This window comes from Tursiops truncatus, chromosome 10, assembly GCF_011762595.2.
Source record: "Tursiops truncatus isolate mTurTru1 chromosome 10, mTurTru1.mat.Y, whole genome shotgun sequence".
Classification (NCBI taxonomy): domain Eukaryota; kingdom Metazoa; phylum Chordata; class Mammalia; order Artiodactyla; family Delphinidae; genus Tursiops; species Tursiops truncatus.
The window spans coordinates 31,203,777-31,230,337 of record NC_047043.1 but is presented as its reverse complement, the minus strand read 5'-3'; the positions used below and the strand labels follow the sequence as shown (position 1 = coordinate 31,230,337).

General features: G+C 51.4%; 3 protein-coding genes across 4 annotated transcripts in view; 2 read left to right on the top strand and 1 right to left on the bottom strand.

Moving 5' to 3' along the window:
• On the bottom strand, positions 1–7,881 carry GTPBP2 (GTP binding protein 2). Its single transcript, XM_033864174.2, has 12 exons — positions 7,665–7,881; positions 5,837–5,863; positions 5,366–5,550; positions 4,920–5,028; positions 4,515–4,712; positions 4,041–4,215; positions 3,664–3,883; positions 3,099–3,234; positions 2,921–2,979; positions 2,140–2,311; positions 1,526–1,690; positions 1–1,293 (listed from the first exon to the last, which is right to left on the bottom strand). Exons 1-12 carry the CDS (start codon positions 7,848–7,850, stop codon positions 1,117–1,119), a joined length of 1,809 nt encoding a protein of 602 aa, XP_033720065.1. The 5' UTR covers positions 7,851–7,881; the 3' UTR covers positions 1–1,116.
• A 4,144-nt stretch (positions 7,882–12,025) lies between these two features.
• Positions 12,026–16,398, top strand: MAD2L1BP (MAD2L1 binding protein). The gene is made up of 3 exons (XM_033864172.2): positions 12,026–12,218; positions 12,738–12,997; positions 15,490–16,398. Exons 1-3 carry the CDS (start codon positions 12,170–12,172, stop codon positions 16,000–16,002), a joined length of 822 nt encoding a protein of 273 aa, XP_033720063.1. The 5' UTR covers positions 12,026–12,169; the 3' UTR covers positions 16,003–16,398.
• A 141-nt stretch (positions 16,399–16,539) lies between these two features.
• The window catches only part of RSPH9 (radial spoke head component 9), a 22,953-nt gene continuing 12,931 nt past the window's right edge, over positions 16,540–26,561 (top strand). For both annotated transcript variants that reach the window (XM_033864171.2, XM_033864170.2), the window contains exons 1-4: positions 16,540–19,611; positions 22,850–23,015; positions 25,478–25,607; positions 26,086–26,232. In XM_033864171.2, the coding sequence (XP_033720062.1) occupies positions 19,385–19,611; positions 22,850–23,015; positions 25,478–25,607; positions 26,086–26,232 (670 nt within the window). In that variant the 5' untranslated portion in view covers positions 16,540–19,384. The remainder of the gene's footprint in view (positions 19,612–22,849; positions 23,016–25,477; positions 25,608–26,085; positions 26,233–26,561) is intronic.

The window sequence follows — 26,561 nt, the reverse complement described above, 5'->3', positions numbered from 1 at the left end:
TTCAATAAAACATTTTTATTCTGTACAATATATATATGTGTATTTAAATATATATATATATATATATATATATAATATATATGTATATATATATGCAGAGAAACCTCAACCAAATCCCTGAGTCCATGGGAACCCAGGACACTAACAAAGGGAAAGAGGGAATCCATGCTCTAAAGAATAGTAAGTATGGCAACATCTTTCCCTTTCCTCCAGGTTCCCTGCAACAGTGGGAAAGGGATGATCACTACAAATTACTAAAATAAGAGAGGACTTACATGGGGGCAGGATGGGGAGCTGTGAGTCAGGTCCCCAGCCACCAGTCTGGGGACTGTGGCAAAACAACCTGTTTGATCCAGCATTAAAACTAGCAGATCGCTGCAGAGGAGGGGACAAGACTGATTGACATGCAGCTGACCTTCGGTACGCCAAGTCTTAGCTTGGCGGCCCCACACCTGGGCCAGCACAACAAATAGCACCTGTGGGGCCTTTGAGAGGAGGAACTGGGGACATGGCCCTTGAGTGAAGAAGGGAAGGGAGACAAAGCTGAAGAGCAGACCTCATGTCTCAGCACAGGGCGGGAGCACTGCCATTCACTGTCCCTGTGCCACTTCTTCAGACCCTGGGCCACCAGAGGGCCAGGAGCAGATGTCTTTTGTCCACAGTCAAGTAGAGATGGGCAACTTACATGGCCTTGAGAAGAGGTATAGAAAAAAGGAGTGCTTTCGAGGACCACCCCCAGTTGTTGTGACAATTCCTGACGTGCAGGGACCACACCGGCGAATCATGCCCAGTCCTGACAGTGGGGCCAACGTGGCGGTGATCAGCTCCCTCCGGTAGACAGGCCGTTAGGGATGCCAGGCTTGATGAGCCAACCAGGCGGACACACGGCTGCTGAGCACTGCCCTGAATTCTCCTGTCCTCTCCCTCAGGACTGCCCCTCCCTGGTCACACCAAGCTTGGCGTCTCTCCAGAAGAGCTGGCAGGGAGCAAGCAGTAGAGAGCACCCCTCACTCCCTAGCCTACTAGCACGCAGAGCCGCTAACAGGGGGCAGCATGGCCGGAAGTCACCTTATGTACTGTAGAGACAGCAGTAGAGCTGTGCCTGCCTGGAGGAGTTCAGAAGCCCATGTTGGCCTGGGCCTCTCCCGCTGCAATGGCTTGCACATCGGTGACATGGCCGATGCCCTTGGTGACACCCTCCCGGAACAGCAGCTTGGCGCCCACCTTCAGGTACTCTGGGTGTTTCAGGAAGCGGAAACGTACCACTGCCTTCTCCCCTGTCCGCAGCTTGTCCTGCAGCAGATACATGGTCACTGGCCCTGGAAAGCACCTCCTGTCTCTACCAGCCTTGGCTCTCCACCCTCGGGGGCCTAGCAGGTGTCTGCCCCACCCCCCAAGTGGGGCTTTGTCCCCTTTGTGGGATAAGGGAGCTCTCTACGAATATGGGGACAGGCTTTCCTCCTTTCTGGAAGCAGAATTCTGACTTTTCCCTAGGAAAACAGGGGCATGGCTGGGCCCCTCTCACCTTGGCATGGATCTTTTCTACCACTGCTGTCTGACGTACGTTGCCCACGTGTACTGTCACCTGGAAGCCTCGCCGGAAGGTGGTGGCGTGGAACAGCAAGACTATCTCTGCCTCGAACACTGAGCAGATGGTGGGATTCATCTCTGGGCTCACCATCACCATGCCCTGGGGAGGCACAGCCCCCAGACCCAGGAAGGGTAGACCTCACATTAGCCTCTCCTCCCCGGCCACCCTCACACCCCTTACAGCTCCTCAACTTCCTCCTCCTCTAGGACTTCCAACACAAAGACCTCAGAAGACAATACGGAAAACTATTCTTTTTGAGGGAGCCCTTCCTTACCCACCTTTCATGTCCTCTAACCCTTCTAACGCTTAGTGCTTTCAGAGTCCTGGACATTCGGGTTGCACCACAGTAATTCACATTTCGTGATCTGCGCTTTGTGAGTACCCTAAGCCTTTCCCATACACAGACAGTCTGTGTAACCAGCTTCTTGGCTTAGGGACTAGGTTCTCTTCAAGTTCCCCTGAAGCACCTTAGACAGATGCTTCTCATTCAAGGAGCCAGCCTCCCAGGCATTTCTCTTTGTGTTCTCCAACCCCCCCTCCCACCTCACCTTGCGAAGGAGTGCTCGGTCAAAGTCCCCGAGGGCCAGCGTAGCGGCCTGACCAGCTCGCAGCACACGACAGGCAGAGCGGTTGCGTTGGATGCTGCATACTCTCAGCTCCAGGAAGCAGCCATCGTCCGTGGGGCCCACCACCAGCTGGTCCCCCTCACGGCAAATCCCACTGCAGCCCACAGGGCAGGTGGCACAGCGTCAGCCTAAGCCCCCCTACCTGCTTCTCTACTAGGTCCTTCCCTTCTAAGACTGAGTCCCTCGGGTGGGAGAAAGAGACCCTAAATTCCAACTGGAAGGTAGGAGAGATGACTGCCTTGCCCCAGTCCAGAATTCAGACTGAAGGCTAACACCAGGAAAGGCTGGCAGTGACGCTGGCAGACAGGTACCTGTTGATTCGACACTGAGCACCTGATTCCTGAAAAAGCAGTTATCCCCTTGGGTTTCATCCTCTGCTTTGGAAAGAGTCTTAAGGGACCTCTCATTTCCCTAGTTGGAGATAAAGTCAGTTGATGCACTCTAGTTTTCTTCCTGGGGCCAAGACCCACACTTCTCCCCCAGGGGCCTGGAGAGTCCTAATAAGCAGCAATACTGTTTCTTCCCTTATAAGCCAATACACAAGCTTTCTCCAGCTCCTCCGATGGTGAAAGCCTAATTTACAAACAAGCACATCCTTTAGATGGGCTCTGTTCAACTCCAGGGTCTCCTTTGGGCTATGATGTCTTCCAGAGTTTGGGTATGTGAGGGCTGAGTAGGGTGGGTAGTAAGAAAGGCAATTCACCTGGAAAGTGTCCCTCCAACAACTGTCCCCACCTCTGGTACTGTGTAGATTTCATCCACCTGAAGCCAAAGAAGATTCTATCAAGGGCTGGCAGGTCCAAAACCTCTAAACAGACTCGGGGCTTGGAATTGGTCCCTCCCAGATCCCCAGCTCACTGCCTGTTCAGATGGCCAGTTACCTGGAACTCCGTCAGCTGCTGCATGAGTTCCTCCTGCTCTTTGCTGTTGGTGAGTGGCGGCAGAATATTCAGAAAGACTTTGAGCAGGTCCAGACTCTCTCCAGACACGCTGGACAGTGTGAAGATGGGGGTGACACTGTAGAGGGAGGCACGGAATGGGCAGATGAGGAAGTTCCAACAGGAAGCAGAGGCTGGAGCCCTATACATGGAAAGGTGAGCTTCTCTTGGAGTGGCGAGGGGCTCCTCTCTGTTGTCTGCTAAGGTTCTCAGGAGCTTGGGGCCCTCTCTCTGTGAGCCATGGAGTGTGGCACGTGAGGCCCATCCCAGAACCCAGGGAGATCGAAATGCCTGGCACAGCACTTCGTCTCCAGGGTCCCAGGCATCAGCAAAGCTGGCTTGGGGGAAGGGTCCAGCCTTCAGCAAAGACTCCCTCCTACAATCCCAACCTGAAAAACCACAGAACTGAACCAGAACTGGTCTGGCCCTAGGGGGAGGGGTACCCCATGCTCTGGGGCCCTGTGGAGCCATCCCTGTGGATCAGGGCTCTGGAGTGAGAAAGGCTTACTTGGGGGACTGGGCAAACTGCTGGGCAGCAGTGACGGCATCGTCCTCAGAGGTGACCAGCATGGGGACCTTGTGGCAGCCAGGCTGCTTGAGGACCCGCTCTAGCTGGCGTACCGTCCTCTCCACTGTGGTCTTGGCACACAGGTCCACCTTGCTGACCACGATGAAGAAGGGCACTTTCAGGGCCAGTGCCAGCCCCAGATGTTCCCTTGTGGTGCCGGCTGCTCAGAGAAGCAGGCAGGCAGCAAAAGAAGAGTTAGAATGAGGGAAGGAGGAGAGAGCAAGAAGGGAGTTGGTCTGGCTCCCAGATTTAAGGAGGCCCAGGGTAGGAGAGTCAGCACCCCCCTCCAGCCCCATCCCTGCCCCAATGCCTCGTACCAATCCCAGTGTTAGCACTGACGAGGAGCAGGGCACAGTCAGGGCAGTAGGACGTTAGGCCAAAGATGGTGGTGTGCAGGTACTTGTGGTGGCCTGCCAGGTCGATGAAGGTGATCATCTTGGAGCTGCTCTCACAGATCTCTTCTGCCGTCCGTGAGTCACTGTAATTCACCACCTGGCCCAGAGCCCAGGGCTCTCAGTGCCCCCTGCCAGCCTCCCCAACCCTTCAAGAGTTGCCAGGACCTAAACCAGTCCCTGGGTGACCCTGCCTCTTAACCCTGAGCCCCATTTCAGATCTAGTTCAGTTGATTCCCCATTTGTTTTCTAAGGAGGTCAGAGCTGGTTCAGTGCCCTCAGGGCCTTCGTCTACACTACTCCAGAAAGGCTCCACACTCTGACCTCAGACTCTGTCCTTCACCACTACCATCCCATCCTTAGAGTCTGGTCCCACTGGGTCCCGTTGATTGCATGCACCTCTCCCTTGCTGTTAAAGCCCAGGATCTCGAAGCTGATGCTGGAGGTTCGGCCGGACTGAATCTCATGCAGGTGGCGGAAAAGGTTCAGCCGAGCCCGGCCCCGCCCATTGTCCAGCTCTCCTTGGGTCAGGACTCCAAGCAGAGTCGACTTCCCTGAGTCCACATTCCCCAGGACAGCCACACGGAGGTCCAGGAACTGTGGATGAATTGTCAGAGGTCAGGGCTCCAACCCTTCACCTCTCTCCACTGAGAGTTAAGGTCAAAGGCAGTGGCACTTTCTGGGGACCAAACGATGAACTGGACCCCACCCCCACCCCAGGGTCCCAGGCCAGGGGAGAGTCTGCCACCACGGGGTCCTCCCAGGGAGCATAGGCGTGAGAGGCAGGGAAGGGTGTGGGCCCACCTGTTGGTTGTCAGGGACCTTTCGTACCAGCACCTCGGTGATCTTCCGGGGCATGTCACTATCATAGTCCACTTCTCGCTCCCGGAGAACAGTGATGTCTGCCCCGACCCTGTCACAGCAAGGCCACAGCTGCCACATCTCACCTGTACTCCCCTTCCCCCTTCCATCCCTGCTCTGGACCAATGGCCTTCTCATACCTCCCACAGAGCTCCCAACACCTTTCTTCACTTCCTACCCACCCTCCAGTCTATCCCATATACACAGCTCCCTTTACACAAACAAACCTTAAGTAAAGGAGCAAAAAAGCCTGGATCCAATGCAGAGGATCCCAGAAAACTAACCCTCCCCACTTCAGCCCTTTGTCAAGAGGAGGCAGGCCCTAGGTGACTGGGCATGCGTGGGTCCAGATTTAGGGAAAGGAGAACCAAGGGGAAGGGGAAGCATACTTCTCCGCCATCCGGTGCAGGGTCTTGAGGGAGGCCCGCATCTCCTCCTCAGCCAGCCCCACCAGCAGCCCATTGTCTTCTACTCCAATCTGGTAGACAGCCTCACCGCGGCCCTCCTGGAGCCGCCACTTCATCTGTGTCACCAGGTGCTCAAAACGATACTGGGATGGATTCACCAGCTTCAGCTTAGGGCAGGTGAGGTATCATGAGAAGGTAAAGTCAGAGATGCTCCTCCTGAACCCACATGCTCCCCATCTGTCCTGCCGAAAGGACCAGGACCTTCCCTTCCCTCTTAACTACCCTCATCCCTGACCTCCTCTAACAGTGAGTCCTCTTCCAACAGAATGAGGTACAGAGCCCTTACCCTGTACCACATCTTTAAATTACTACAGATTATGAAGTTAGAAGGATCTCAAAGAAATCATCCCACGCCAGCAAGGACAGCCTGACCCTCCCCAACCTAAGACTCACTTTATATTCGATGTTTCCATCTTCAGCCTGAAAAGAAACAGGGAGCAGTTACCACACACTGTCCAGACCTAACCCCTACTTCCCCTTGATTCCCCCTGCGGTCCAGGCAGCTAACTTAAGAGAGCAGGAAGCCTCGGCTGCACCTGCTTAGGCAGGTGTCTGTCAAAGGTCATGGCAGACCAGCCCTATACTCAGTCCCAGTGTGACCCCTCTGAAGGAAAGGCCTCTGAGAACACAGTTAGTCACCCATCTAAGCCAGGAACAGAACCCGGATTCCCTCCTTTTTTGATCACTGGCAGCACGCTCTTCCTGGATGCAAGATTCTCCCCCTCCCTTCCCCCCAGGGCCTCAAATTGTTGTCCCCACAAGTCTATGTCTTCTCCGTGTCCAGGCTGCTGAGGCCATTCTTTGCCACTCATCTGAGAGACACCATTTCCTTCCTGCCCGCCCCTCTCAGCTGATGACATCAAGAATAAGAGGTTGCAAGAGGTTCTGGAGCACGGCCAAAGGGTGAGCTCAGCACTGGTCACTACATGCCTGATAAGAAAGGAGTCCAGGTGAAAGAGAGGCAGGGCTCCAAAGTTGGGGTTGAGATGAAGAGAAGAAACTCAAAATATAATGAAGAAGACAGACGCCACAAACTAGACTCACTGTGGCTTTTCCCCTCCTGTCCCCTAACTCTCATGCCTCAGTTGAGGTGAAATCTTGAGTCCATCCCACAATCTCCTCCTCTTCCCTACATCAGGTGACCCAACACAGAAGGATCCTGTTGCCTGAGCCTGCCCCTCTTGGGTACAAAAGGATATGAGATTTGCCTGTTCTGCCTGTCCTGCATTTCTGCACTCCTCCTCCCTGACCATTTTATTTTTCTTTTCCCCTTCCTGTCATCATTCCATCTCTTCAAGGCCCTTTGACTCCCAGGCTCTTACAGGTCTTCACCCATAATCTCCACCTCATGGAGTATAAAGGAGATCTTTTCCCATCAGTAAAGATCTTCCTTTTTATCATTTTGCTGGAGATGAAGAATTAGGATGGTTTCAAAAAGTGGTACAAGATAATGGTCTAGGCTAATGGTTATCAAAGTGTGGTCCCAGGGCCAGCAGCATTCATATCACCTGGGAACTTATAAGAAACGCAGACTATCAGGGCCACCTTTGACCTACTGAATCAGAAATTCTAGGGGTGGAGCAGCAATCCAGGTGGTTCTCATACATGCTAAAGTTTTATAACCACTTGATGAGGCTTTTCCCCTGGGTCCTCCTTTTCTAAGAGGGACAAAGTAGCAGTTATTATCTGCCTTAGGGACAGATGGAGCAGGAAGGTAGAGGCTGTCCCCACTCCCTCATAGGACACGGAAAGGGCGGGAGGACTAAGCCTGACTGTCGCGCGCGCGCGCGCGCGCGCGCGTGTGTGTGTGTGTGTGTGTGTGTGTGTGTGTGTAAGGACGGAACATATTGCTTTTTTCCCGGGTACTCCCCTCCTCCCCGTGGAACAAGTTCAGAAAACTCTAACTCCTCATCCCAGGATGCAGTCTCCCTTCTCCTGTTGCAGCAGGGAGGGGACCGGGGCATTTTACTCTGCTCTTCCCAAAGGGATGCAGGTGGGATCCCCTTTCCCCACTCTTCCTCCCTGGGGTCCTAACACCGGAGGGGGAGGCCCAGTCTCTCTGTCCCTCCTCCCTAGGATCCTAGGACCGGAAAGAAGGGTTCTCCTCTCCTGGGGGTCTTGACACCGGAAGGGGGTACTAATTCTCTCTGACCCGCCTTCCTGTAGTCCTGGGACCGGAAGGAGTGGTTTCCTCTCACCCCGCCACTTCTCATGTGCTTACCTCGGGGGGCAGGTACGGGGGGTTGTTGGCTTTGCTCCCTCTGTTCCTTCCGTTCTTCTTCTTCCCCTTCGGGCCACCGCAGCTACTGCTGCCGCCGGCGCCCCTAGCCTTGAGGGTTCCGCCCACGGCCGGGCCCCCTCCGGGCCGGCAGCAGCCGCCGAACAGCTCCGATACCCGCGAGTCCATCCGCCGCTGCCGCCAGCCCCCCGCCCGGCCCCTCCCCCCCCGCCGCTGCCGCCGCCGCCGCCGCCGCCGCGCCTACTGCCACGGCCGAGTCGAGCCAGCCAGAGGAGGGCTGGGTGGGGCCCTGCGCAGGCCACACCCCCACCTTCCCTGGCCACCCGGTCGCGTCAGAAACAGCCGCAGGGCACCAAGGGATATAGAGTCCTCAAGCCTGCGAGCTCCCTGGAAAGAGCTCGACGCCGCCCTACAACTCCCGGGCGGCATCGCGGCGCAAGGAGCCGCGGGTGGCTTCGGGGCGTAGGCAAGGAGCGCGCCTTTGCCCGCAAAGGCCTAAGGGAGCTGTAGTCCAGTTCCCAGTCTCCAAGCGCTGAGCGGGTCTTTTCCTGGGGCCTGGTTGTGGGGCAGTCATCAGAGGCGGGGGGGCTTATATCAGAATCAAACTTTGTAGGCGCTTCTGGGTTTAGCCCCTTACCGCGATCCCAGACAACGGGTTTTGGATTGGAGAGCTGCAGAACTCAGGGCGACTGGTCTCTCCAGCCTACTGGCTCCGCCCGTGCCTCAGTTTCTCCCTCGACGGCCGGGGTGCCGTTTGGGTGAGTCAGGACCAATGCCAGGGCGGAGGCGGATGGTGGTTAGCCTAATTACGGCTTTTATTTTTACGATGATTATGCCACCTTTACACAGTAGTCACTGGTTTATTACCAGGCTGGCACTCTCCGCGGGCTGGTTTTAGCAGCCCGAGATACCGCGGTGGTCCCGACACGAGGCCCGAGCCCATAAACCAGCCTTGCAGCGAGGGCCCACAGCGAGTATTACCCCTCCCCTTTGTTTTGAAGCGGAACCAATCCGGGAGAACCGAGTTTGGCTTTAAAACCGCCAGGGCTGTAGGCGGGGCCTGGCCCCTACTTGGGGCGGGGCTGGGGCTCAGGTTACGTCAACCAAGGCGAGGGAGGGAGAAGTTGCCTGGAATAGAAACTTGGCCAAGGGCCCAGGGGACTGCTGACTTCTGACTTTATTGCCAAGCTGTCGTCTCTCTTGCTCTTTAGGGCTCTTGCAGTCAGCAAAGAGTAAACACATTCAGTGACGTAAACCAGTGTACGAGACACTAGAAAGGCAGAGTGGAGAAGCAGTTAGTGTTGCTGACCTGGGAGTCAGGACGCGGAGTTCAATTCCCAGCCCCGCGGCTGTCTCTTACGCACCACTCACCCATTGTATGTCCACTTCCGCTCTCTTCACAAACAGCGAGATCCTCATACCCGGCCCAGAAATAAAACAGCCTTTCCCGCCAGACCTCAGTTTTCCTTGGAAAACTAGAAGCAACAACAGTGGCTTACCTCTGGTGATCCTTTCAGGGGTTCAGACTTGGTGGAGTCCATGGCTTCCCCCCAGGACCACAAGGAGAAAGGCAAGTTACTGATCACGTAGTTGCTGTCCACATATAGCTCCCGAAACTGGTGAGAGCAGAAGGACCAAAATCTGTAAAAGGGCCTAGCAGACCTGGCCAATTATGTGGTCTTCAGTGGTTGAAAGCACACGTGACTTCTCAACCCTGTTCAGCTAAAGGAAGGTTTTGCTGCAGAGGTCAACCGTAGCCAGGGACACAACCCCACCAGGGAAGCTGCTACTTAGGGGCTGAGTGAGAGATCTCAAGAAGGTTGGGGATTGGAAGCGAGAGCTAAGACTATTCCCCCAACATTATCACCACCACCAACTCTGGGGTTTCTTGATAACCAGGGCCTGCTGCACTTGCCTGATAACACTTGTCCTCTCATCATCATAGATCTTTCAACCACCCCAACACACACAATTTCACTTCATTCTTTCCAATTCCCTTGTCTCCTAAGTGGAGAACTTTTAAGAGAAGGGAAGGGATAACCCATTCTGATATCCATTCTTAAACAACCTGGCTTACCACAGACAGGAGTGAAGGCTGGCAGAGGAGTAGGCTGAACAGGGATGTCTGTCCAGGAGGAGATCAGGGTCCTGGGAGATGGAAGGTGTTATATGTGTTTAGTTTCCTGGAGGGGTTGCTTATGAGGTGTTTATGATGTGGTTGCCTGTGAGGTAAATAATGGATGTATACATACAGACTTTTTTCCTGGTATGTAATTATTAGTCATTCATTCTTTGTGTATAGTACATTTACATACGTTTTAAAGTTAGACTTAGCAATATTCCCCTTTATATTTTCTTGGTTTTTGTCATGTCTAAGCCAACCCCACTCCTAAATTATGGATTATTCTCCAGTAGATGTTTAATCGATTTGGAATGTATCTTTATGTAGGATGTGTAATAGGAACTAACTTGATTTTTTTCCCCTCCTGAATGGATAGGGAGTTGTTTCAAGTTATTTGCTTTGAGAAGTCACCCTCATCATATACTAAAATCTACATATACATTGATCTGTTTCTGGACTGTCTTCTGTTTTATTATCTGTTTATTCCTGAGCCAACACCACAGTATTTTAATCATTATACTTTTATGGTATGTTTTGATCTCTGGTCCCTGCTTCCTGAAGCACACTTTTTTCTTGGCCTCTATCACCTAATACTTGTCTATTTTTCTACTTCTCTGGCTACTCCTCAGTCTCCTCCACAGATTCTCTCTTTCTGCTCATCCCCTAAACATTAGTGTCTTCAGGATCCTTGCTCATTTTCATTCTATACAGCTTCCCTGGGTGATCTTATCCACTCCCATGCTGATGACTCTCAAATACATATTTCTGTTCCCAATGGTGTTCCTAAATATCTCTTCACTGTCCAATGGAACAGCAAACCTATCAAAAACTGAACTCATCTTTTCTCCTTACCTATACCCCAGTAAAGCTGGTCCTCCTCTGGTGTTCCCTCCTTCACTGAATGGCACAACTGGTCATAGAGTTGCTGAAGTAAAAAACCTGCTTGTCTTCTTGACAGTCTCTCTCTACCCCTCCTCCTCTTCCTGGGCTCAACCACCATGCTCACTGGACCTCCTAAATATCTCTGGGGTTCACCCAGTTCTCTCCACCCCACTGTGACTACCCTAGTTCAGGCCTCTTTCACCATCTTTTCTGTGAGATAGTATGGAAAAAACCCGAACGAACTTTTTGGCCAACCCAATCGTTGGGTAATTCCAGTTGCTAGCTCTAACTGGTATCCCTGCCTCCTCCTTTATCCTGTCTGTAATCTACACCCAGTGTAGAGATTAAATTTATAAAATGTAAATGTAATTATGTCACTCCCCTACTTAAATCTTTCAAAGGTTCCCCCACTCCCCTACGGGATCAAGTTCAAACGCTTTAACGTGGCTTATAAAGCCCTGCCATGATCTGGCTCCTGTTTGTCCATCACAGCCTTAACTCTTCATAAGCTGAACTCTTTTTAATTCCTTGAATAGAGGATGCTCTTGTATCTCAAGGTCTTGTTAAAAAACAAAGTTCAACTGAAGATTTGAAGATCTAATTGGCTTTATTTAACAGTTCATGAATCAGGCAGCATCCTGTCTAGTAAATACGAAGGCACTCTGAGGGGCTGTTCAAAATGCAAGACTTTTATAGAAGGGGGGGGGTAGGATAAGGAGGTTGTAAGCAAAAGGAAAGAAAGGATTAGGGGGAATGTTGGGGGACTTATCTTGCAGATTACCTCACTAGCGCTGACTAGGAAATTCCAGACTGGTTAGTTTAAAATTCCACTCCAGGAGAAGCTGAAACTGCTACTAGGTTAGGAAATGAGTCTTGGTGAGATTTAGCACAAGTGAATCCGTTTGGGGGTTGTTTCTTTCTAACAGTCTCCAGGACCACCAGGCCCTCCTCTTTACCTTTACTCATCCTACAGGTCTCAGTTTCCTCCGGGACCACCCCTCACTCCCACCCCCTCTAGGTTAGGCGCTCCTGTTCTTCGCGTCCGCTGCCCATGTATGCCTTACTATATAATTCATCACATTGCATTGAATCCATTAGGCATTGAACACTTTGCGGACAGCGCCTGCCTCTGGCTTCTTCGCTGCAGAGTCTCCAGCACCTAGGACAGGGCCTGGCACGAAGTAGGTGCGCAGCGAATACGGAACGCAGGAGAGAACGGATGCATGCGGGCGGGTGTCCTTTGGAAGGCAGCGCTAAGTGGCTGAGAACCCATGGTTTCCCTGTATGAGAAGGGTTCAGCGGACTTGCCGGACGGTGTTAAGAAGGAGAGCGCAGAGCTCAATTCCCCACCCAGCCCAGCCTCCGCCACACTGACGCGGCGCCCCGCCCACTTTCCGGCAACGGAACCGGAAGTGGAGGCCGGGTTTCCCATGAGGCTGCGCGGGGCGCCTATTCAAACCGCACGGAGAGTGGGGAGGAGGTCATGATGGCGGCCCCAGAGCCGGAAGTGCAGGCCCCGGCCGCAGTCTCTGGTAAGGCGTGGGGTCCGGAGCTCGAGGAGTCTGTTTCCTCCCTACCGCTGCTCCCTCCAGTCACTTAGCCCCTGGCCCCTTCTCTGGCCTGTCTTCCTTGTCCCCATTTCCCGGCGTCCCTCCCAGTTCTGACTCGGCGCCGTTGACTCCATCGCCCCCAAGGCCCTGGATTCCATTGGTTCACCCCCCTTTTCGCGACGGGTTCTGGGCCCTGCTTGACTACACTTTCTCTCAACTGGTTTTCCCAGATCAGGGCCTCCACTTTCTGAGCAGAGCCCCAGTCGCTGCCTCCGAAATCCTCCACCCGTTCCCCACAAATCCCGCCGTCACTTCACCTTAGGCAACTGGGATCCGGAACCTCCGCGCCACCGCCCACAGGGGAGTTTGCGGAGGGAATCTGCATGTGTCGGGGTGTCGCCTCCGCAGTGGTGGCCGATGTCGCCACAAGGGAATGAGAAGACTGGCTTTGGCCTTTTAAGTTTTTCATTTTTCTCTCTTGTCCCCCTGTGTACCTACCAGATTTGGAGTGGTGTGAGAAGTCGGAGGAAACCCACGACCCCCAGATAGAACTTGAGACCACCTCCCCCCAGGAACCTCCCAACCCTTCGGAGCCCCTTCGCCCCAGAGTCTGCGTGGTGCCAGTGGTGTTTCCCGGGCCTGTCAGCCAGGAAGGGTGCTGTCGGTTTACTTGTGAACTTCTGAAGCATATCATGTACCAACGCCAGCAACTCCCTCTGCCCTACGAACAGCTTAAGCACTTCTACCGAAAACCTCCCCAGGTGGGCACAGGCTTTGGGAGAAAATTGGTGGGGAGACTTTGTGGCTATTAGATGGTGGGCAGGTAAAAAGGGCGTCTAAGGAATCTTCAGGCCTGTCAGCCTAAGCAGCTGTAAGGGATGTTTCAGCCCTATGGCTTCTGTCCCTTTCTACCCACTCTGGTCTTTTTTTTTTTTTGCGGTGCGCCGGCCTCTCACTGTTGTGGCCTCTCCCGTTGCAGAGCACAGGCTCCAGACGCGCAGGCCCAGCGGCCGTGGCTAACGGGCCTAGCCGCTCCGCGGCATATGGGATCCTCCCGGACCGGGGCACGAACCCATGTCCCCTGCATCGGCAGGCAGACTCTCAACCACTGCGCCACCAGGGAAGCCCCCTTTCTACCCACTCTAGTCTTGATAGTCTAACCCTTCCTGCTTTTCCTCTTGTTTTCTTTTTCTGAAACTCCTATTGTGTGTTGCATTTGGACTTCATGAACTGATCCTTTAATTTAATTTAATTAATTAATTAATTTTTTTTTTGCGGTATGCGGGCCTCTCACTGTTGTGGCCTCTCCCGTTGCGGAGCACAGGCTCCGGACGCGCAGGCTCAGCGGCCATGGCTCACGGGCCCAGCCGCTCCGCGACATGTGGGATCTTCCCGGACCGGGGCACGAACCCGTGTCCCTTGCATCGGCAGGTGGACTCTCAACCACTGCGCCACCAGGGAAGACCTGATCCTTTAATTTTAGTGTCTTTTCTGTCCATATCCTCATCTCTTTGTTTCTATGTTATATTTTCTGTGGGTTTATATTATGTTTATATAAATTTATATAAACTTCCTTGAGTTTATATTCTAACACTTATATCGGTTTTTTTTCTTTTTTGGCAGTCATAGTCTTAAGAGCTTTTTCTTAATTTTTACATGTTCCTTTTAAATTGCATCCTGTTGTTTCCTGTCTGTATGAACTTCTCTTACCTGTGGACGTTAATTATTGTATTTTTGAAGCTTTTCTTTGTCGCTTGCAGTGTCTCCGTTTCTTCCAGATTCCTTTTCCTATTTATTTGTTTTTGTCTCTTTCATGTTAGAGGCTTTTATTTGGTGTCTGATAAATATTTAAGAATAAGTCATTGAAAGTTCTGTGTGCATGGCTGGGCCTCTGAGCTAGCTGATAGCCTTGAAGGATATTGGGTGAGAAAGTAATGGTAGTGATAACAGGAAAGAAGATTGGTCTAATAAAGGTGATTCTGGAGTGGTCTTCCAGTTAAACATGGCAAATTGAACACATGCTTATCTGTGCTCCCATCTGAAATACTACTAAATCAGAGAAATAGGAAGAAAGGAAAGAAAGAGAGAAAGAGGACTTCCAAAACATTCTGTCTGGGTGGAGGAAATTGGCAGGTGATCTAAGGGTCCTTGCACAGGTGTTCCCTCAGTCCCCATGTGTTCACTTTTGTCTTCTGTGGTGCTTAAGTGGACAATTCCTGGGCCTTTATGGGCTTCTGCATTGTGAATCATTTCAAACTTCTCAGGGGAGTCCCCTCTGTCAGTACTTGGTATTCAGCTCTTTCGAACTCTTCCGTCTGCTTTCTCTCTTCCAGAAATTTGTTGCTGCCTTTGGACACTGTTGTCTATTTTCCAGTTCTTTTTTTTGCAATTTATTTATTTATTTATTTTTGGCTGTGTCGAGTCTTTGTTGCTGTGCGCCGGCTTTCTCTAGTTTCGGCGAGTGGGGGCTGCTCTTTGTTGCGGTGCGCGGGCTTCTCATTGCAGTGGCTTCTCTTTTTGCGGAGCACTGGCTCTAGGCGTGACGACTTCAGTAGTTGTGGCACGCGGTCTCAGTAGTTGTGGCTTTGGGCTCTAGAGTGCAGGCCCAGTAGTTGTGGCGCACAGGCTTAGTTGCTCTGCGGCATGTGGGATCTTCCTGGGCCAGGGCTTGAACCCGTGTTCACTGCGTTGGCAGGCGGATTCTTAACCACTGTGCCACCAGGGAAGTCCCTTCCAGTTCTTTTTGCCCTTGGGAGTCCTCTTTCTCTCCCCTCCTTCCCTCCCTTCCTGTCTCCCTCCATTCCCTCTTTCCTTCCTGCCTTCCTTCCTTCCTCCCTCCCTCCCTCCATCCCTCCCTTCCTTCCATTTGCCATGTTTAACTGGAGGATGAACTCCAGAATTTATTAGACCAAATAATCCTCAGTCTTGTTTTCACTCTCAGCACAGCAAAAATTTGCCACCTACCGTGCCACCACATCTCCTTGAGTATTTTAGTTGCTAATTTCTGGATGCCTCCTGCTTCAGAACACTGTCTTTGCTGTTCTAAGTGTGGAAGAATTATGATTTTGTACAAAGAACGTAGTTTCCTTTTTGATACATTACCCTCTGATAAAACCCAGTGTCTTGCCTGTGGCAGTTCACTGAACTGGAAATCCAGTCCCATAAATCTGCTCCATCCCAGAGGGTTCTTCAAAGGTCATTAGCTTTCCCCTACCTTGCAGAACTTCTCTGTCACCATTCTTTGTCCTCACAGGCAGAGGAAGTGGTGAAGAAGAAACCTCGGGCCACTGCCGAGGTGAGCAGCAGGAAATGCCAACAAACCCTGGCAGAACTGGAGAGCGTCCTCAGCCACCTGGAGGGTCTCTTTGCCAGGACACTAGTACCACGAGTGCTGATCCTCCTTGGGGGCAATGCCCTCAGTCCCAAGGAGTTCTATGAACTTGACTTGTCCCGCTTGGTCCCCAACAGCATGGACCCGAGCCTGAGCACAGCAGCTTGTTTGCGCCGCCTCTTCCGAGCCATTTTCATGGCTGATGCCTTCAGTGAGCTGCAGGTTCCTCCACTCATGGGCACCATTGTCATGGCACAGGGTCACCGCGACTGTGGAGAAGACTGGTTTCGACCCAAGCTCAACTATAGAGTGCCCAGCCGGGGCCACAAATTGACTGTGACCCTGTCCTGTGGCCGACCCGCCATCCCAGCTACAGCCTGGGAGGATTACATTTGGTTCCAGGCACCAGTGACACTGAAGGGTTTCCACGAGTGAATGGGAATGCTCATCGTGAACACAATGGCTAAATTATCTTTCCCCCTGTGGCACCAAGTCACCCATCTCTTGCTTGGAGCTAGTTAATTCCTGGCGAGAGGAAGGTTCTCTCCTTCTGGCTGCCTGCCTCCCTTAGACTTCCCGGGGGGCTGATGGTATGGTTAGGGCTGTAATAATCATCACTGAACAAGCATCTCTTTGAATCAAAGGCTGATTTTCCCAGAGGGTTCTGGGTCAGGTGTTTCTTTTGGGGGTTGGAAAGCAAACATGGGCCCATAGACGGACACCCCTATGGAGGTGACCCTTTTCTGCTTTTTGCTGTGGCCTTTCAGAATTTTTACCAGGGACATAATGTGGATATGACTCATGAACTTAAATATAAAATGTATGGATTAATGTTACATTTTCCTGAAACTCTTTTAGCTTAAAGAGACTTTCCAGGCTTGAGGTTAGAGTATTTTATCTTCCCCCTTGGCCTCTTATGCTTTGGGCTTCCATGATTTTTTTTTACTAATGATTCTTTCTCTTCATCAGCCCCAGGCCAATCTGGGAAGTTAAGTGACTTGGCCAAGGTTCTATAACAGTTCGATATCAGAGCTGGGGCAAGAGTTCTCATCAGCTAACTCCTAGCCCGATGTTCTTTGCTTGCCACGTGAGTATGTGTACCCAGAGCAGAGGTCACATGGGGGAAGGGAGCTGAGAAAAGAAAACCGAGAGAGTCTTTGCAAAGCCTGATTGAACCGTAGGCTAAGGCACCAAGGCTGCCCTGCAGGCTCACTTCCCTGAGGCCAGATGTCCCTTCTGGAATTCTGCCCTGCCTCTCTCCATTGCAGTTGCATGGTGGCTGCCGGCAGTTACTGTTGGCAGTATTGTCCTCAGGCAAACCCTGCTCTCCTGCCTGTGGCTGTCCTTCCTCGGCTACATTTCTGGCTTGGCCATCCTGAGCCTTACTGTTGTCCTCTCCAGCCTGATGCTGTCCTGTCCACTAAGCACTGAGGCCCTTTGTCCCTGCGAACACCTGCTTATTTCTTGGAAGCAAGTTGAAGACAGAATCCTCATCCTGCTGGTGTTGGAGATAGGGGTGTGTGTTTGGGAGTGTGTGTGTGTGTGTGTATGTATGTGTAAATGGGGGCAATATATACTATTTTTTACGTTTTAAGAAGAATGTTTTATGTTTTATATTTTAAGAAAATAGTTTATATTTTATAGTAGATTTTAAGCACTTTACATACATTATCTAATCTAATAACCTTGAAAAGTTCATATTATAGTCCCCGTTTTATAGATGATGCTTGGGGAGATTGGGGAGGTTGAATAACTTGCATAAGATAAGTGTCGAAACCTGGATTCATGAGATTGAATATCTTGCATAAGTGTCAAAACCTGGATTCAAACCCAGTCCAGCTGGCTCGAGGCTCACTGCTTTACACTGCTGTACACCCTGTGTGATTTTACTCTGAGCTAATTAAACAGGGTTTGCCCTACTGAAGGTGGTAGAATTGGAAAGCAGCAGGACTTCCGTCTCTGGCTTCAGATTGTGTTTCGTGACATGGAACCTGCCATTTATTGGTGCGGAGTAAGTATGGAATCAATGCAAACAAAAGGTTTGAGATCTTTTCTGTGCTGTGTCCACTTGAAGCATATTCCACCAGCTGGACTTTGCTGGTTTTGTGTCTGATATTACCTTACAGAAGAGGAGCAGGGCCATATCTCCCACTTGGGAAGGGACAGGCTAAGGGGTCTGCCTAAAGGGAGGGAGAGTTTTGAACAAGTTATAAATTGTTTTGAGATGTAAGACACATTAAGCCAAGTCAGATCCCTCAAGTACTACTTTTAAAAGCCTTCATAAACAATGTCTAGGCAATCAAAACAAAGTAATTATTCAGGTAATTTAGACAGTTCTCTGTCGGGTTGGCATTGGGGACAGGTCATTCTGATTTCATGAGTCCTCCAAAGGAATCCAGAAATTAAAATACCAGTTAATAATTTTATCAATAAATCCCATCTCCTTCTCTGACAACAAGCCTGCTGAGGCACCTGTTTATCTCTTTTTAAAAATTTATTTATTTTTGGCTGCATTGGGTCTTCGTTGCTGAGCACGGGTTTTCTCTAGTTGTGGCGAGCAGGGCTACTCCTCGTTGTGGTGTGCGGGCTTCTCATCGCGGGGCCTTCTCTTTGTTGCGGAGCATGGGCTCTAGGTGCGCGGGCTTCAGTAGTTGTGGCTCGCGGGCTCTATTGCGCAGGCTCAGTAGTTGTGGCGCACGGGCTTAGTTGCTCTCTGGCATGTGGGATCCTCCCGGACCAGGGATCAAACCCGTGTACCCTGCATTGACAGGCGGATCCTTAACCACTGCGCCACTATGCAAGTCCCTGTTTATCTCTTAACCTTGGCTGGGCACTCCAGAGATGGATGTGAAGAAATAGTATCTGGCCCAGGGAGTGAAGAGCCCCAGCTTCAGTGGGGTTCTGGCCTTCCATCTGTTGCCACCACTTTCGCCTAAAAGCAACAGTTGTGGGGCTTGAGGTAGGTAAATGTAGGTGGTAGGGAACATGTAGTTGTTAATGTAAATGAAAATGTTGATGGGAGAGTGTAGTCTATAAAATCACCCATTTTGTACCCCTCTTCGCACCCTCCTTTCCCAAGGTATGGCCCTATACCTTGCCCCATTGCCTAGGCCCCAGCTACCTGTGCCGCAGGGCTAGTGGGATCTTAATTCCCCCACCAGGGATTGGCTCAGGTGTTCAGGCAGTGAAAGCGGGGAGTCCTAACCAACCACTGGGCCACTGGGGAACTTCACCGCCCCCCCCCCCATCACCTTGCCTAGGTCTTTGTAAGACCTGGCTTTGCGGGGGATTAATTGCCTTGGTATCCTAGAGCCAAGAGGATCTCAAATTCTTTTCTGCATAGATAATTCTGAGGCCAAGAAAGGACACGACTGGAGTGAAATAATATAGCTAGTGTCGCTGTTGCATTTTTCTTCCCAAACCCCAACTGCATATACAGTGAGGACTCAGTAAATGTCGACCGTGTGAAAGGGCTTAGGGAAAACAAAAATATCCCCAGAATTTGGCTTATTTGGACCTCCAACCTATCGACTGTATCCTGCCTATTTGGGGGGAAAACCACACCGTTGCCCTGACAAGTGAACACCTCCAGACACTTACTCGGGAAAGGAAGCGGGAGGGAGCTAGTGTACCCCCAGGCTTTTCGGAAGGGCTCCATGGGAAGAAGGGCTGGCAGGAGGCCCTAGAAGGTTGAGCTGCAGGAGGTCGCGTGCGTGAAATCCCGCTTCCGGTCGGATGGAAGGGCGGAGCTTTGGGTCTCAGTGGACACCGGCTTCTCCTAGCAACGGGGCAGGCGTTGAGCAGAGCCGCTGGAGGAATGGACGAAGAGAGCCTCCTATTGTCTCTGGAGCTGGCGTCCGGTAGTGGGCAGGGCCTCAGCCCGGACCGTCGGGCCTCACTGCTCACTTCCCTTATGCTGGTTAAACGCGACTACCGTTTCGATCGGGTCCTTTTCTGGGGCCGCATCCTCGGCCTCGTCGACGATTACTACATCGCGCAGGGCCTGAGCGAGGACCAGCTCGCACCGCGCAAGACCCTGTACAGGTGGAGGCGGCGCCCGGGCTGGCTGAGGCCACAGGGGGATACTGAGGAGCCGGGAGCTAGCGAGGGCCAGGAAGGGGTGGGTGCGAGGTAGGATCGAAAGGGGAGAGGTCCAGGAAGCGAGTGGGCGAGGTCCTCCCTGGGAGGATACGTGGGGAGGGGCGCCAGAGAAACTTAGAGACTTGGTGGGTTTACAATGGACGTGTGGCAAGAACGGAGGCTGGGCAAGGTGAAAGTTTCTGGAGAATGAAGACCCAGAGTAGACGTCAGGTGGTGGACCTGCGTTTTCAAAGAGTCCAGTTTGGAGAAGGGTCAGAAGCCTTGAGGGGGGTGGGGAGCTGTTTGGAAGTGGGTCCTGAAGCATCTTTGGTGGAGGTGTTGGCTCACAGGAGGCACTCTAGGAAGTAGTGAACGAATGTGGAATGGGAGAGAAGGGATTTAGAACTGAAGAAATTTCCCTGGACAGTGCCATACAGGACCATCCAGCCTCTTTTTGACTACCCCCGACGATGGGGAGCTCATCATCTTACAAGCATTCCGTTGAGGCTGCAGGAAGTTGGAGACTTCATTTATCTATCCATGCATCAATCCAACATTGATTGGATGTATCCTGTGCTAGACTTGGGGTTAAAAAGATGGCTAAGACTCACCCCTATCTCCAAGTTATTCACATCCTAGGAAGGGAGACCAATGGGTAACCCAGCAATTACAGCAAAGTGTCTTAAACCTGGGACAGAGGTGTACACAAAGGGGTGCCAGGGTGGGACATTCTCCTAGAGAGTAATTAGATAAGATTACTGAGATCTGAGAGATGATCTGGAGTTCTCTAGGAAAGTGTCGGGGACAGGCATGCCAGTTAGAGGGAACAACTGCAAGCTTATTGGCTTGGGCTGGCTTTGGGCTTTTTGGGAGAATAGTGGGAAGACAAACATGGCAGTGGCAGCCTAGGGTGTTATGTTGAACTGGATGGAGAGGCCAAGCGGTTTGAACTTTGTCCACAGGCTATGGGGAGCCACTGAGGGCCTTTAGTCAAGAAGAGCCTGCTCAGACCTGAGTGGGTAGAATGGTCTGGAAGTGGGTGAGCATTTGGAAGTGTGTTGCAGTGTCCAGATGAAGGGGGACTGAAAGGAGGAGGTAGCTGAGGGAATAGAGGGGAGGGATTGGAAAGATTTAAGTGGTAGAAGTGGCAGGACTTATGACTAAATGGGGAAAGGTGAAGAGGAGGTCAAGGTTGACCCTTCCTTCCAGCTTAGGCAGCTGGGTAAGTGCTGGTGCCCCCCACTGGGAGAGAATTCAGGAGGTACTAGGGAAGGCCTAGTGAATTTGGTGTGACGTGCCTATGGGGCAGGGTGGTAAGGAGGCATATTAAAGTACAGATCTGGAGTACAGAAGAAAAATTTGGACTGAAGATAGAGATTTGAGACTCACCCTATTCCAATCAGTTTTTATTTCTTTGGCACGTAGTATGTGCCAGGCATTGATCTAGGCATGGGGAATCCACTGCAAAAAGAGACAAAGTCCTTGTCTTCATGGAGTTTACATTTTAGTGTGTATGTGGGGGAGGGGAGACAGACGATAAATAAACATACACATATACTGCATACACTTAGCATTGGTGCTAAAGGAGACAGAGAATACAGGATGGGGTACTATTATAAATAGTAACATTTGAGAAGAGACCTGAAGCAACTTGAGAGAATAAGCTGTGTGTTTATCTCAGGGAAAAGCATTCCAGGCAAGTGCAAAGGCCCTGAGGCAGGTGTGTGCTTAGTGTAGTGTGGAACCCTGAAGAGGCTAGTGTGGCTAGAGAGGAGTGAGTGAGGGGGACCATTGCAGGACATGAGGTCAGAGAGGGGCCGAGACAATTGTGCAGGGCCCTGTGGGGCACTGTAAGGACTTGGCTCAATGGGAAGTCACTGGAAGGTTCTGCACAGAGACACGATCTGGCTTAGGTTTTAACAGCGGGGTGGGGACTAGACTGAAAGGGGAGCAGGTATGGACATGGGGAGACCGGTTAGGAAGCTACTGCAATATCTGGGCAAGAGTAGATGGTGGCTTGGACAAGGGTGGAAGCAGTGGAGGTGGTGAGAGGTGGCTGGATTCTGGATGTCAACTAGGGAGTAGCTGGCGTTCTAGGGGTCAGGTAGGTGAGACTGTGGAGAGAAAAGAGCAGTGAGAATAGATCCTTGGAAGTACTTAAGGCACTGGAGGAGGGAGAAGGGAGATGTCAAAGGAGATAGAAATGGAGATGCGTTTGTTGGCTTTTTTTTTTTTTTTTTTTTCTATACGCGGGCCTCTCACTGTTGTGGCCTCTCCTGTTGCGGAGCACAGGCTCTGGACGCGCAGGCTCAGCGGCCATGGCTCACGGGCCTAGCCGCTCCGTGGCATGTGGGATCTTCCTGGACCGGGGCACGAACCCGTGTCCCCTGCATCGGCAGGCGGACTCTCAACCACTGCGCCACCAGGGAAGCCCGCGTTTGTTGGCTTTTAGGTCCCATGGATGACCTTCTTTGGAGCAGTTTCTTGGGGTGCCAGGGGCAGAATCATGGTGCAGTGGTCAGAGAGTGAAAGTGAGGGAGAGCAAGGGCTGCCACAGAGCAAATTGTTCTCGCTTATGCTTCAGAATTGGGGAAGAAGTGGGCGGGACAGGAAAGGGGAATTTTCTAGAGGGGCATGGATTTGAGGGCTGTTGTTTTATAAAGCTGGGGCATTTTCACGTTGTGAAGGAGCCAGTGGAGAGTGAAGGGAGGAAACGTGATCAGAGAGCAGGCTGGGGACGCAGGCCTTACATGGATGAGGGAGGAGTGGGAGGATATCCCCTCCTGGCAGGATGTGAGAAAGAAGGGAAGACCTCGGAGGAGGAGAGCTTCTTGGGCCTGGGCTGGGCTTTCCTGAGAAGTGGGGGGAGATGGCCATGCTGTCAGCTCAGCAGGCAGGCTGAGCATGAATTTGGGGCCCACAGGAGCAGAGGCACCTGCAACTGAGGAAAGTTCAGCTTCCAGAAACTCATTCAGGACCTCACAGTCCAGATATCTATCTAGGAAGAAGCTCTTGGAATCTTGGCATGCTGAATTTCATCACGTGTGGGGTGGGGTGCACCACAGGCACTTAGTGCTTCATAGGGGAAAGATATGACTCCCAACAGCTCTTCTTGGGCCTCACCTCTCTTGAGAAGGGGCGGGGGCAGGAAGCTGGAGTGAGAGGGGAGTTAGAATCGGGGTGATGGAGATGTTGTTGGCAGCCTGAACTGCATGGAGTGGAGCCTCCTGCCCCCTGCCACGGAGGAGATGGAGATGCAGACGTCTGTGGTGAAGGGCCGCTTCATGGGGGACCCCTCACATGCGTATGAACACACCGAGCTGCAGAAGGTGAATGAGGGCGAAAAGGTCTTTGAAGAAGAAGTAGTGGTGAGTGAAGACAAGAGGAGGAGGAGGACCCAAATGAAAGGGACCTGGGCCATCCAAACCCCAGCCCAGTGCACACTGCGGCAGAAACAACGTTTATAATCACTGCCACTGGGGCGAGCTGGGCCTGGGGTGCTGGGTGTGTAAGGCCCTGTGCCACTGTATCAGTCCCATTGCTTCATCCTCACAGCTCTGGGAAGTTGGTACCTTACTTTCCAGGTGGTAGAGAGGAGGAAACTGAAACATAGAGAGGTTAAGTGACTTGCCCAGGGTAACACCACTCCTGAGTGATGACAGGTGTTAAAGTGGCTGGGCAGCTCTCGGGGGAGCCGTGCTATGGGGCTGGGGCTGGGAAGAAGGGGTGTCTGCTTTGCTCTGGGGCAAGGGGTGTGCGCAGGTGCTTATATTTTTGTATAAATGTGTATTGTACTAGGTAATACATTCACTTGGTTCACAATTCACAAAAAGGAATATAGTAAAGTTTCCCTTCTACCCTATTCACCAGTCACTCAGGTCGTCTTTCTGGGGGTCATTAATATAACCGTGTTGCGTGTGTGTGTGTGTGTGTGTGTGTGTGTCCAAGTCTTGCCACTCAAAGTGCAGTCTGTATCAGAAGCATCACCATGCCCTGGGAGTTAGAAATGCAGACTCTTGGGCTGGCATCAGGATCTGAATTTTAACATGTTCCAAGGGGATTTATTTTTAATTTTTATTATTTTTAAAATAAGTTTATTTATTTATTTTTGGCCGCATTGGGTCTTCGTTAATGCAAGCGGGCTTTCTCTAGTTGCGGCAATTGGGGGCTTCTCATTGCGGTGGCTTCTCTTGCTGTAGAGCATGGGCACTAGGCGTGCAGGCTCAGTAGTTGTGGTTCGTGGGCTCTAGCACACAGGATCGGTAGTTGTGGAGCACGGGCTTAGTTGCTCCTCGGCATGGGGGATCTTCCTGGACCAGGGCTCGAACCTGTGTCCCCTGCATTGGCAGGCGGATTCTTAACCACTGTGCCACCAGGGAAGTCCCTCCAAGGGGATTTAAATATGCATTTAAGTTTGAGAAGCTCTGCTTCCAGAGACATTTTATGCAAGTACAAACCTCAGCCAATACCTCACCCCGACATATTCTCTTTTTATCTTAAAAAACAAAACAAAACAAATGGCAACATGTTATGCACACAGTTCTGCACCTTGCTTTTTTCTCCTAACAATATATTTTGGAGATTTTTCTACATCAGTGCCTTGAAGAACCTCTCCATTCTTTTTACCATTGTGTGAACGTACCATATTTAACCGGCGTCTCATTCATGGAAATGTCGGTTTCCAAGTTTTCACTCTGACAAGCGATGCCACAGTGAATAAGCTTGTGCATGCGTCATTTCCCATGCGTGCACTCGATTTGAAGGATCAACTCCTAGAAATGGGATTGTGCAGTAAAAAAATAACCAGCCCAAGTTCTGAAACTAGAGAAACCTGGGATTCAAAACCCAGCCTCTGCACTGGAACCCAGGTGATGCCGAAACTCTGGGTCTAGGTCTATGATGCTTCAGCTGCAACCCCGTGCCCGCCTGAGAAACTTAACCTGCCCTCAGTTTTATTTTCTGTAGAGTTGGGATCATTATGTTTACTTTGCAGGCTTGTGCAGATTAAATGAGGTGACATATTTAAAGCCCCTGGCCTAGACACTTATTTAGTTTCAGTCTCCTCCTTCGTAATCAATTCTAGTCAGCAGCCCGTGGGAAACAGGTGGTTGAGTGACTTTGGGGGCTCCCAGTGACATGTTTTCCCTGTCAAGTGCTGCTTTTTCCCAAACATCTCTATGAAGTCCTTTTGTTCAGGGCTGCCCTTGATATTGATTATAACCAAATTTCATCTGCGTAAAAATAGTATGGGGTGATGCTTGAGAAATAATGTTAAGTCAAAGGGCAGGGCATGAAACTATATAAACTGTAACTCTAATTTTCCTTTGAATATAGGCATAGAAAAAAAGAATAGAAGGAAGTATACCAATATGTTATCAGCGATTACCTTTAGAAGGTGGGATTATGAGTGGTTTTCATTTTCTTAGGTATATTATAAAATATTTCTCTATTACCCAGATAGTCTACAGTGAGCATGATAGCTTTTATATTTTAAAAAGGCAAAATAAGCAACATTAAAATATGATAGAATGGTTTGTTTCTGGAAAGGTACATAAAAAACCATTAACGATGTCTGCCCCCAGTGAGGGCAATTTGGGGGCCAAGGATGAAATGAGAGAGACTGCTTTTTTTTTAAGTTTTAAATATTGCACTCATCACCCATTTAAGAAAGGAACGGAGGGCGGGAAGGCGAGGACTCACCATCGTGATTTTCCATGGCCCTGGCATCTACACTGTGGTGACCCAGATCAGATGGTCATGCTGAGGCCCTTGCACCAGGGGTGACTGGGCACAGCGCCCTGGCAGGGTGGCTTGTCTCCTGTCTCCTCAGGTCCAGATCAAGGAAGAGACCCGCTTGGTGTCCATCATTGACCAGATCGACAAGGCTGTGGCTGTCATCCCCCGAGGTGCCCTCTTTAAGACCCCTTTTGGACCCATCCGTGTCAATCGGACCTTTGAAGGTGAATTCTCAGGCATCTCTTAGGGCCAGAAGGCATCTCTTCTTGAGCATAGTTGGACACGTGCCTGGGAGTCCAGGGGAGACTGCCCACTTTCTCAGAGGAAGAATAGCTGTGGCCACATCACTTGGGAGGATGTGCCCAATGACCTGGTATCTGTGCCTGGCAGGGGTACCCAGTCACTGGACCCTGACTCTTTTATGCCTGAGGGTGGGGGAGCATCTGGCCACCTGGGTCTGGGGCTTTGTGTGGTGCTGGGCTCCCCGCTTTTTCCTACCCTCCTCCTCCATGGTCTGTCCTCATTGCAGGATCTGAGCCAAGTTCGGGCTGAGAGAACCCTGCTCCCTTTTCACCCTTCAGTCCCCCGTCAGTAGCTGACTGACTCCTCTGCAACCCCCTCCACGTGGTCCCCAATCATAGAGGAAGGGGGCTGTGGGGTTTGGGAATGACCTTCACTTCCTACCTGCTGCCCCTTTTGTAGGACTGTCCTTGTCTGAAGCCAAGAAGCTCAGTTCCTACTTCCACTTCAGGGAGCCTGCTGAGCTGAAGAACAAGACCTTGCTTGAGAAGGCTGACCTGGACCCCTCCCTGGACTTCATGGACTCCTTGGAGCATGACATCCCCAAAGGTAACAGCCTGTTACTTGGAGGACATTGGATTTGCCCCAGGTCAGAGCAGTGGGCCGTGCCACCTGCCATTCTCCTCTAAAAGTGGGACCTAGGGCCTGGGTGGGAACTGGGGGTTCACTGTGGGGCCTTGAGGATGGGGCTTCCCCAGGGCTCAGCTCCTAGTAAACAGCTGGTAAGTGTTTGCAGATGAAAGGATTGTCTTCCATGTGCTTCCACAGACAGGAAGTCTCTCAGTGTTTCTTTTGATTTTCATACCAATCTTGAATGGAGGCAAATTGGGAATCTCCCCCCGACCCAAAACATCTCTGAAAACACCCCTGAAAATACT

Bases quoted from the DNA above. Each gene is read 5' to 3' on its own strand.
- GTPBP2 (XM_033864174.2), bottom strand. From the start codon at position 7,850: ATGGACTCGCGGGTATCGGAGCTGTTCGGCGGCTGCTGCCGGCCCGGA. The intron at 5,864-7,664 runs GTAAGCACATGA...GTTTCTTTTCAG, and splicing joins CCCCGTACCTGCCCCCCGAG to GCTGAAGATGGAAACATCGA. The intron at 5,551-5,836 runs GTGAGTCTTAGG...ACCTGCCCTAAG, and splicing joins ATGGAAACATCGAATATAAA to CTGAAGCTGGTGAATCCATC.
- MAD2L1BP (XM_033864172.2), top strand. From the start codon at position 12,170: ATGATGGCGGCCCCAGAGCCGGAAGTGCAGGCCCCGGCCGCAGTCTCT. The intron at 12,219-12,737 runs GTAAGGCGTGGG...TGTACCTACCAG, and splicing joins GGCCCCGGCCGCAGTCTCTG to ATTTGGAGTGGTGTGAGAAG. The intron at 12,998-15,489 runs GTGGGCACAGGC...TTGTCCTCACAG, and splicing joins TCTACCGAAAACCTCCCCAG to GCAGAGGAAGTGGTGAAGAA.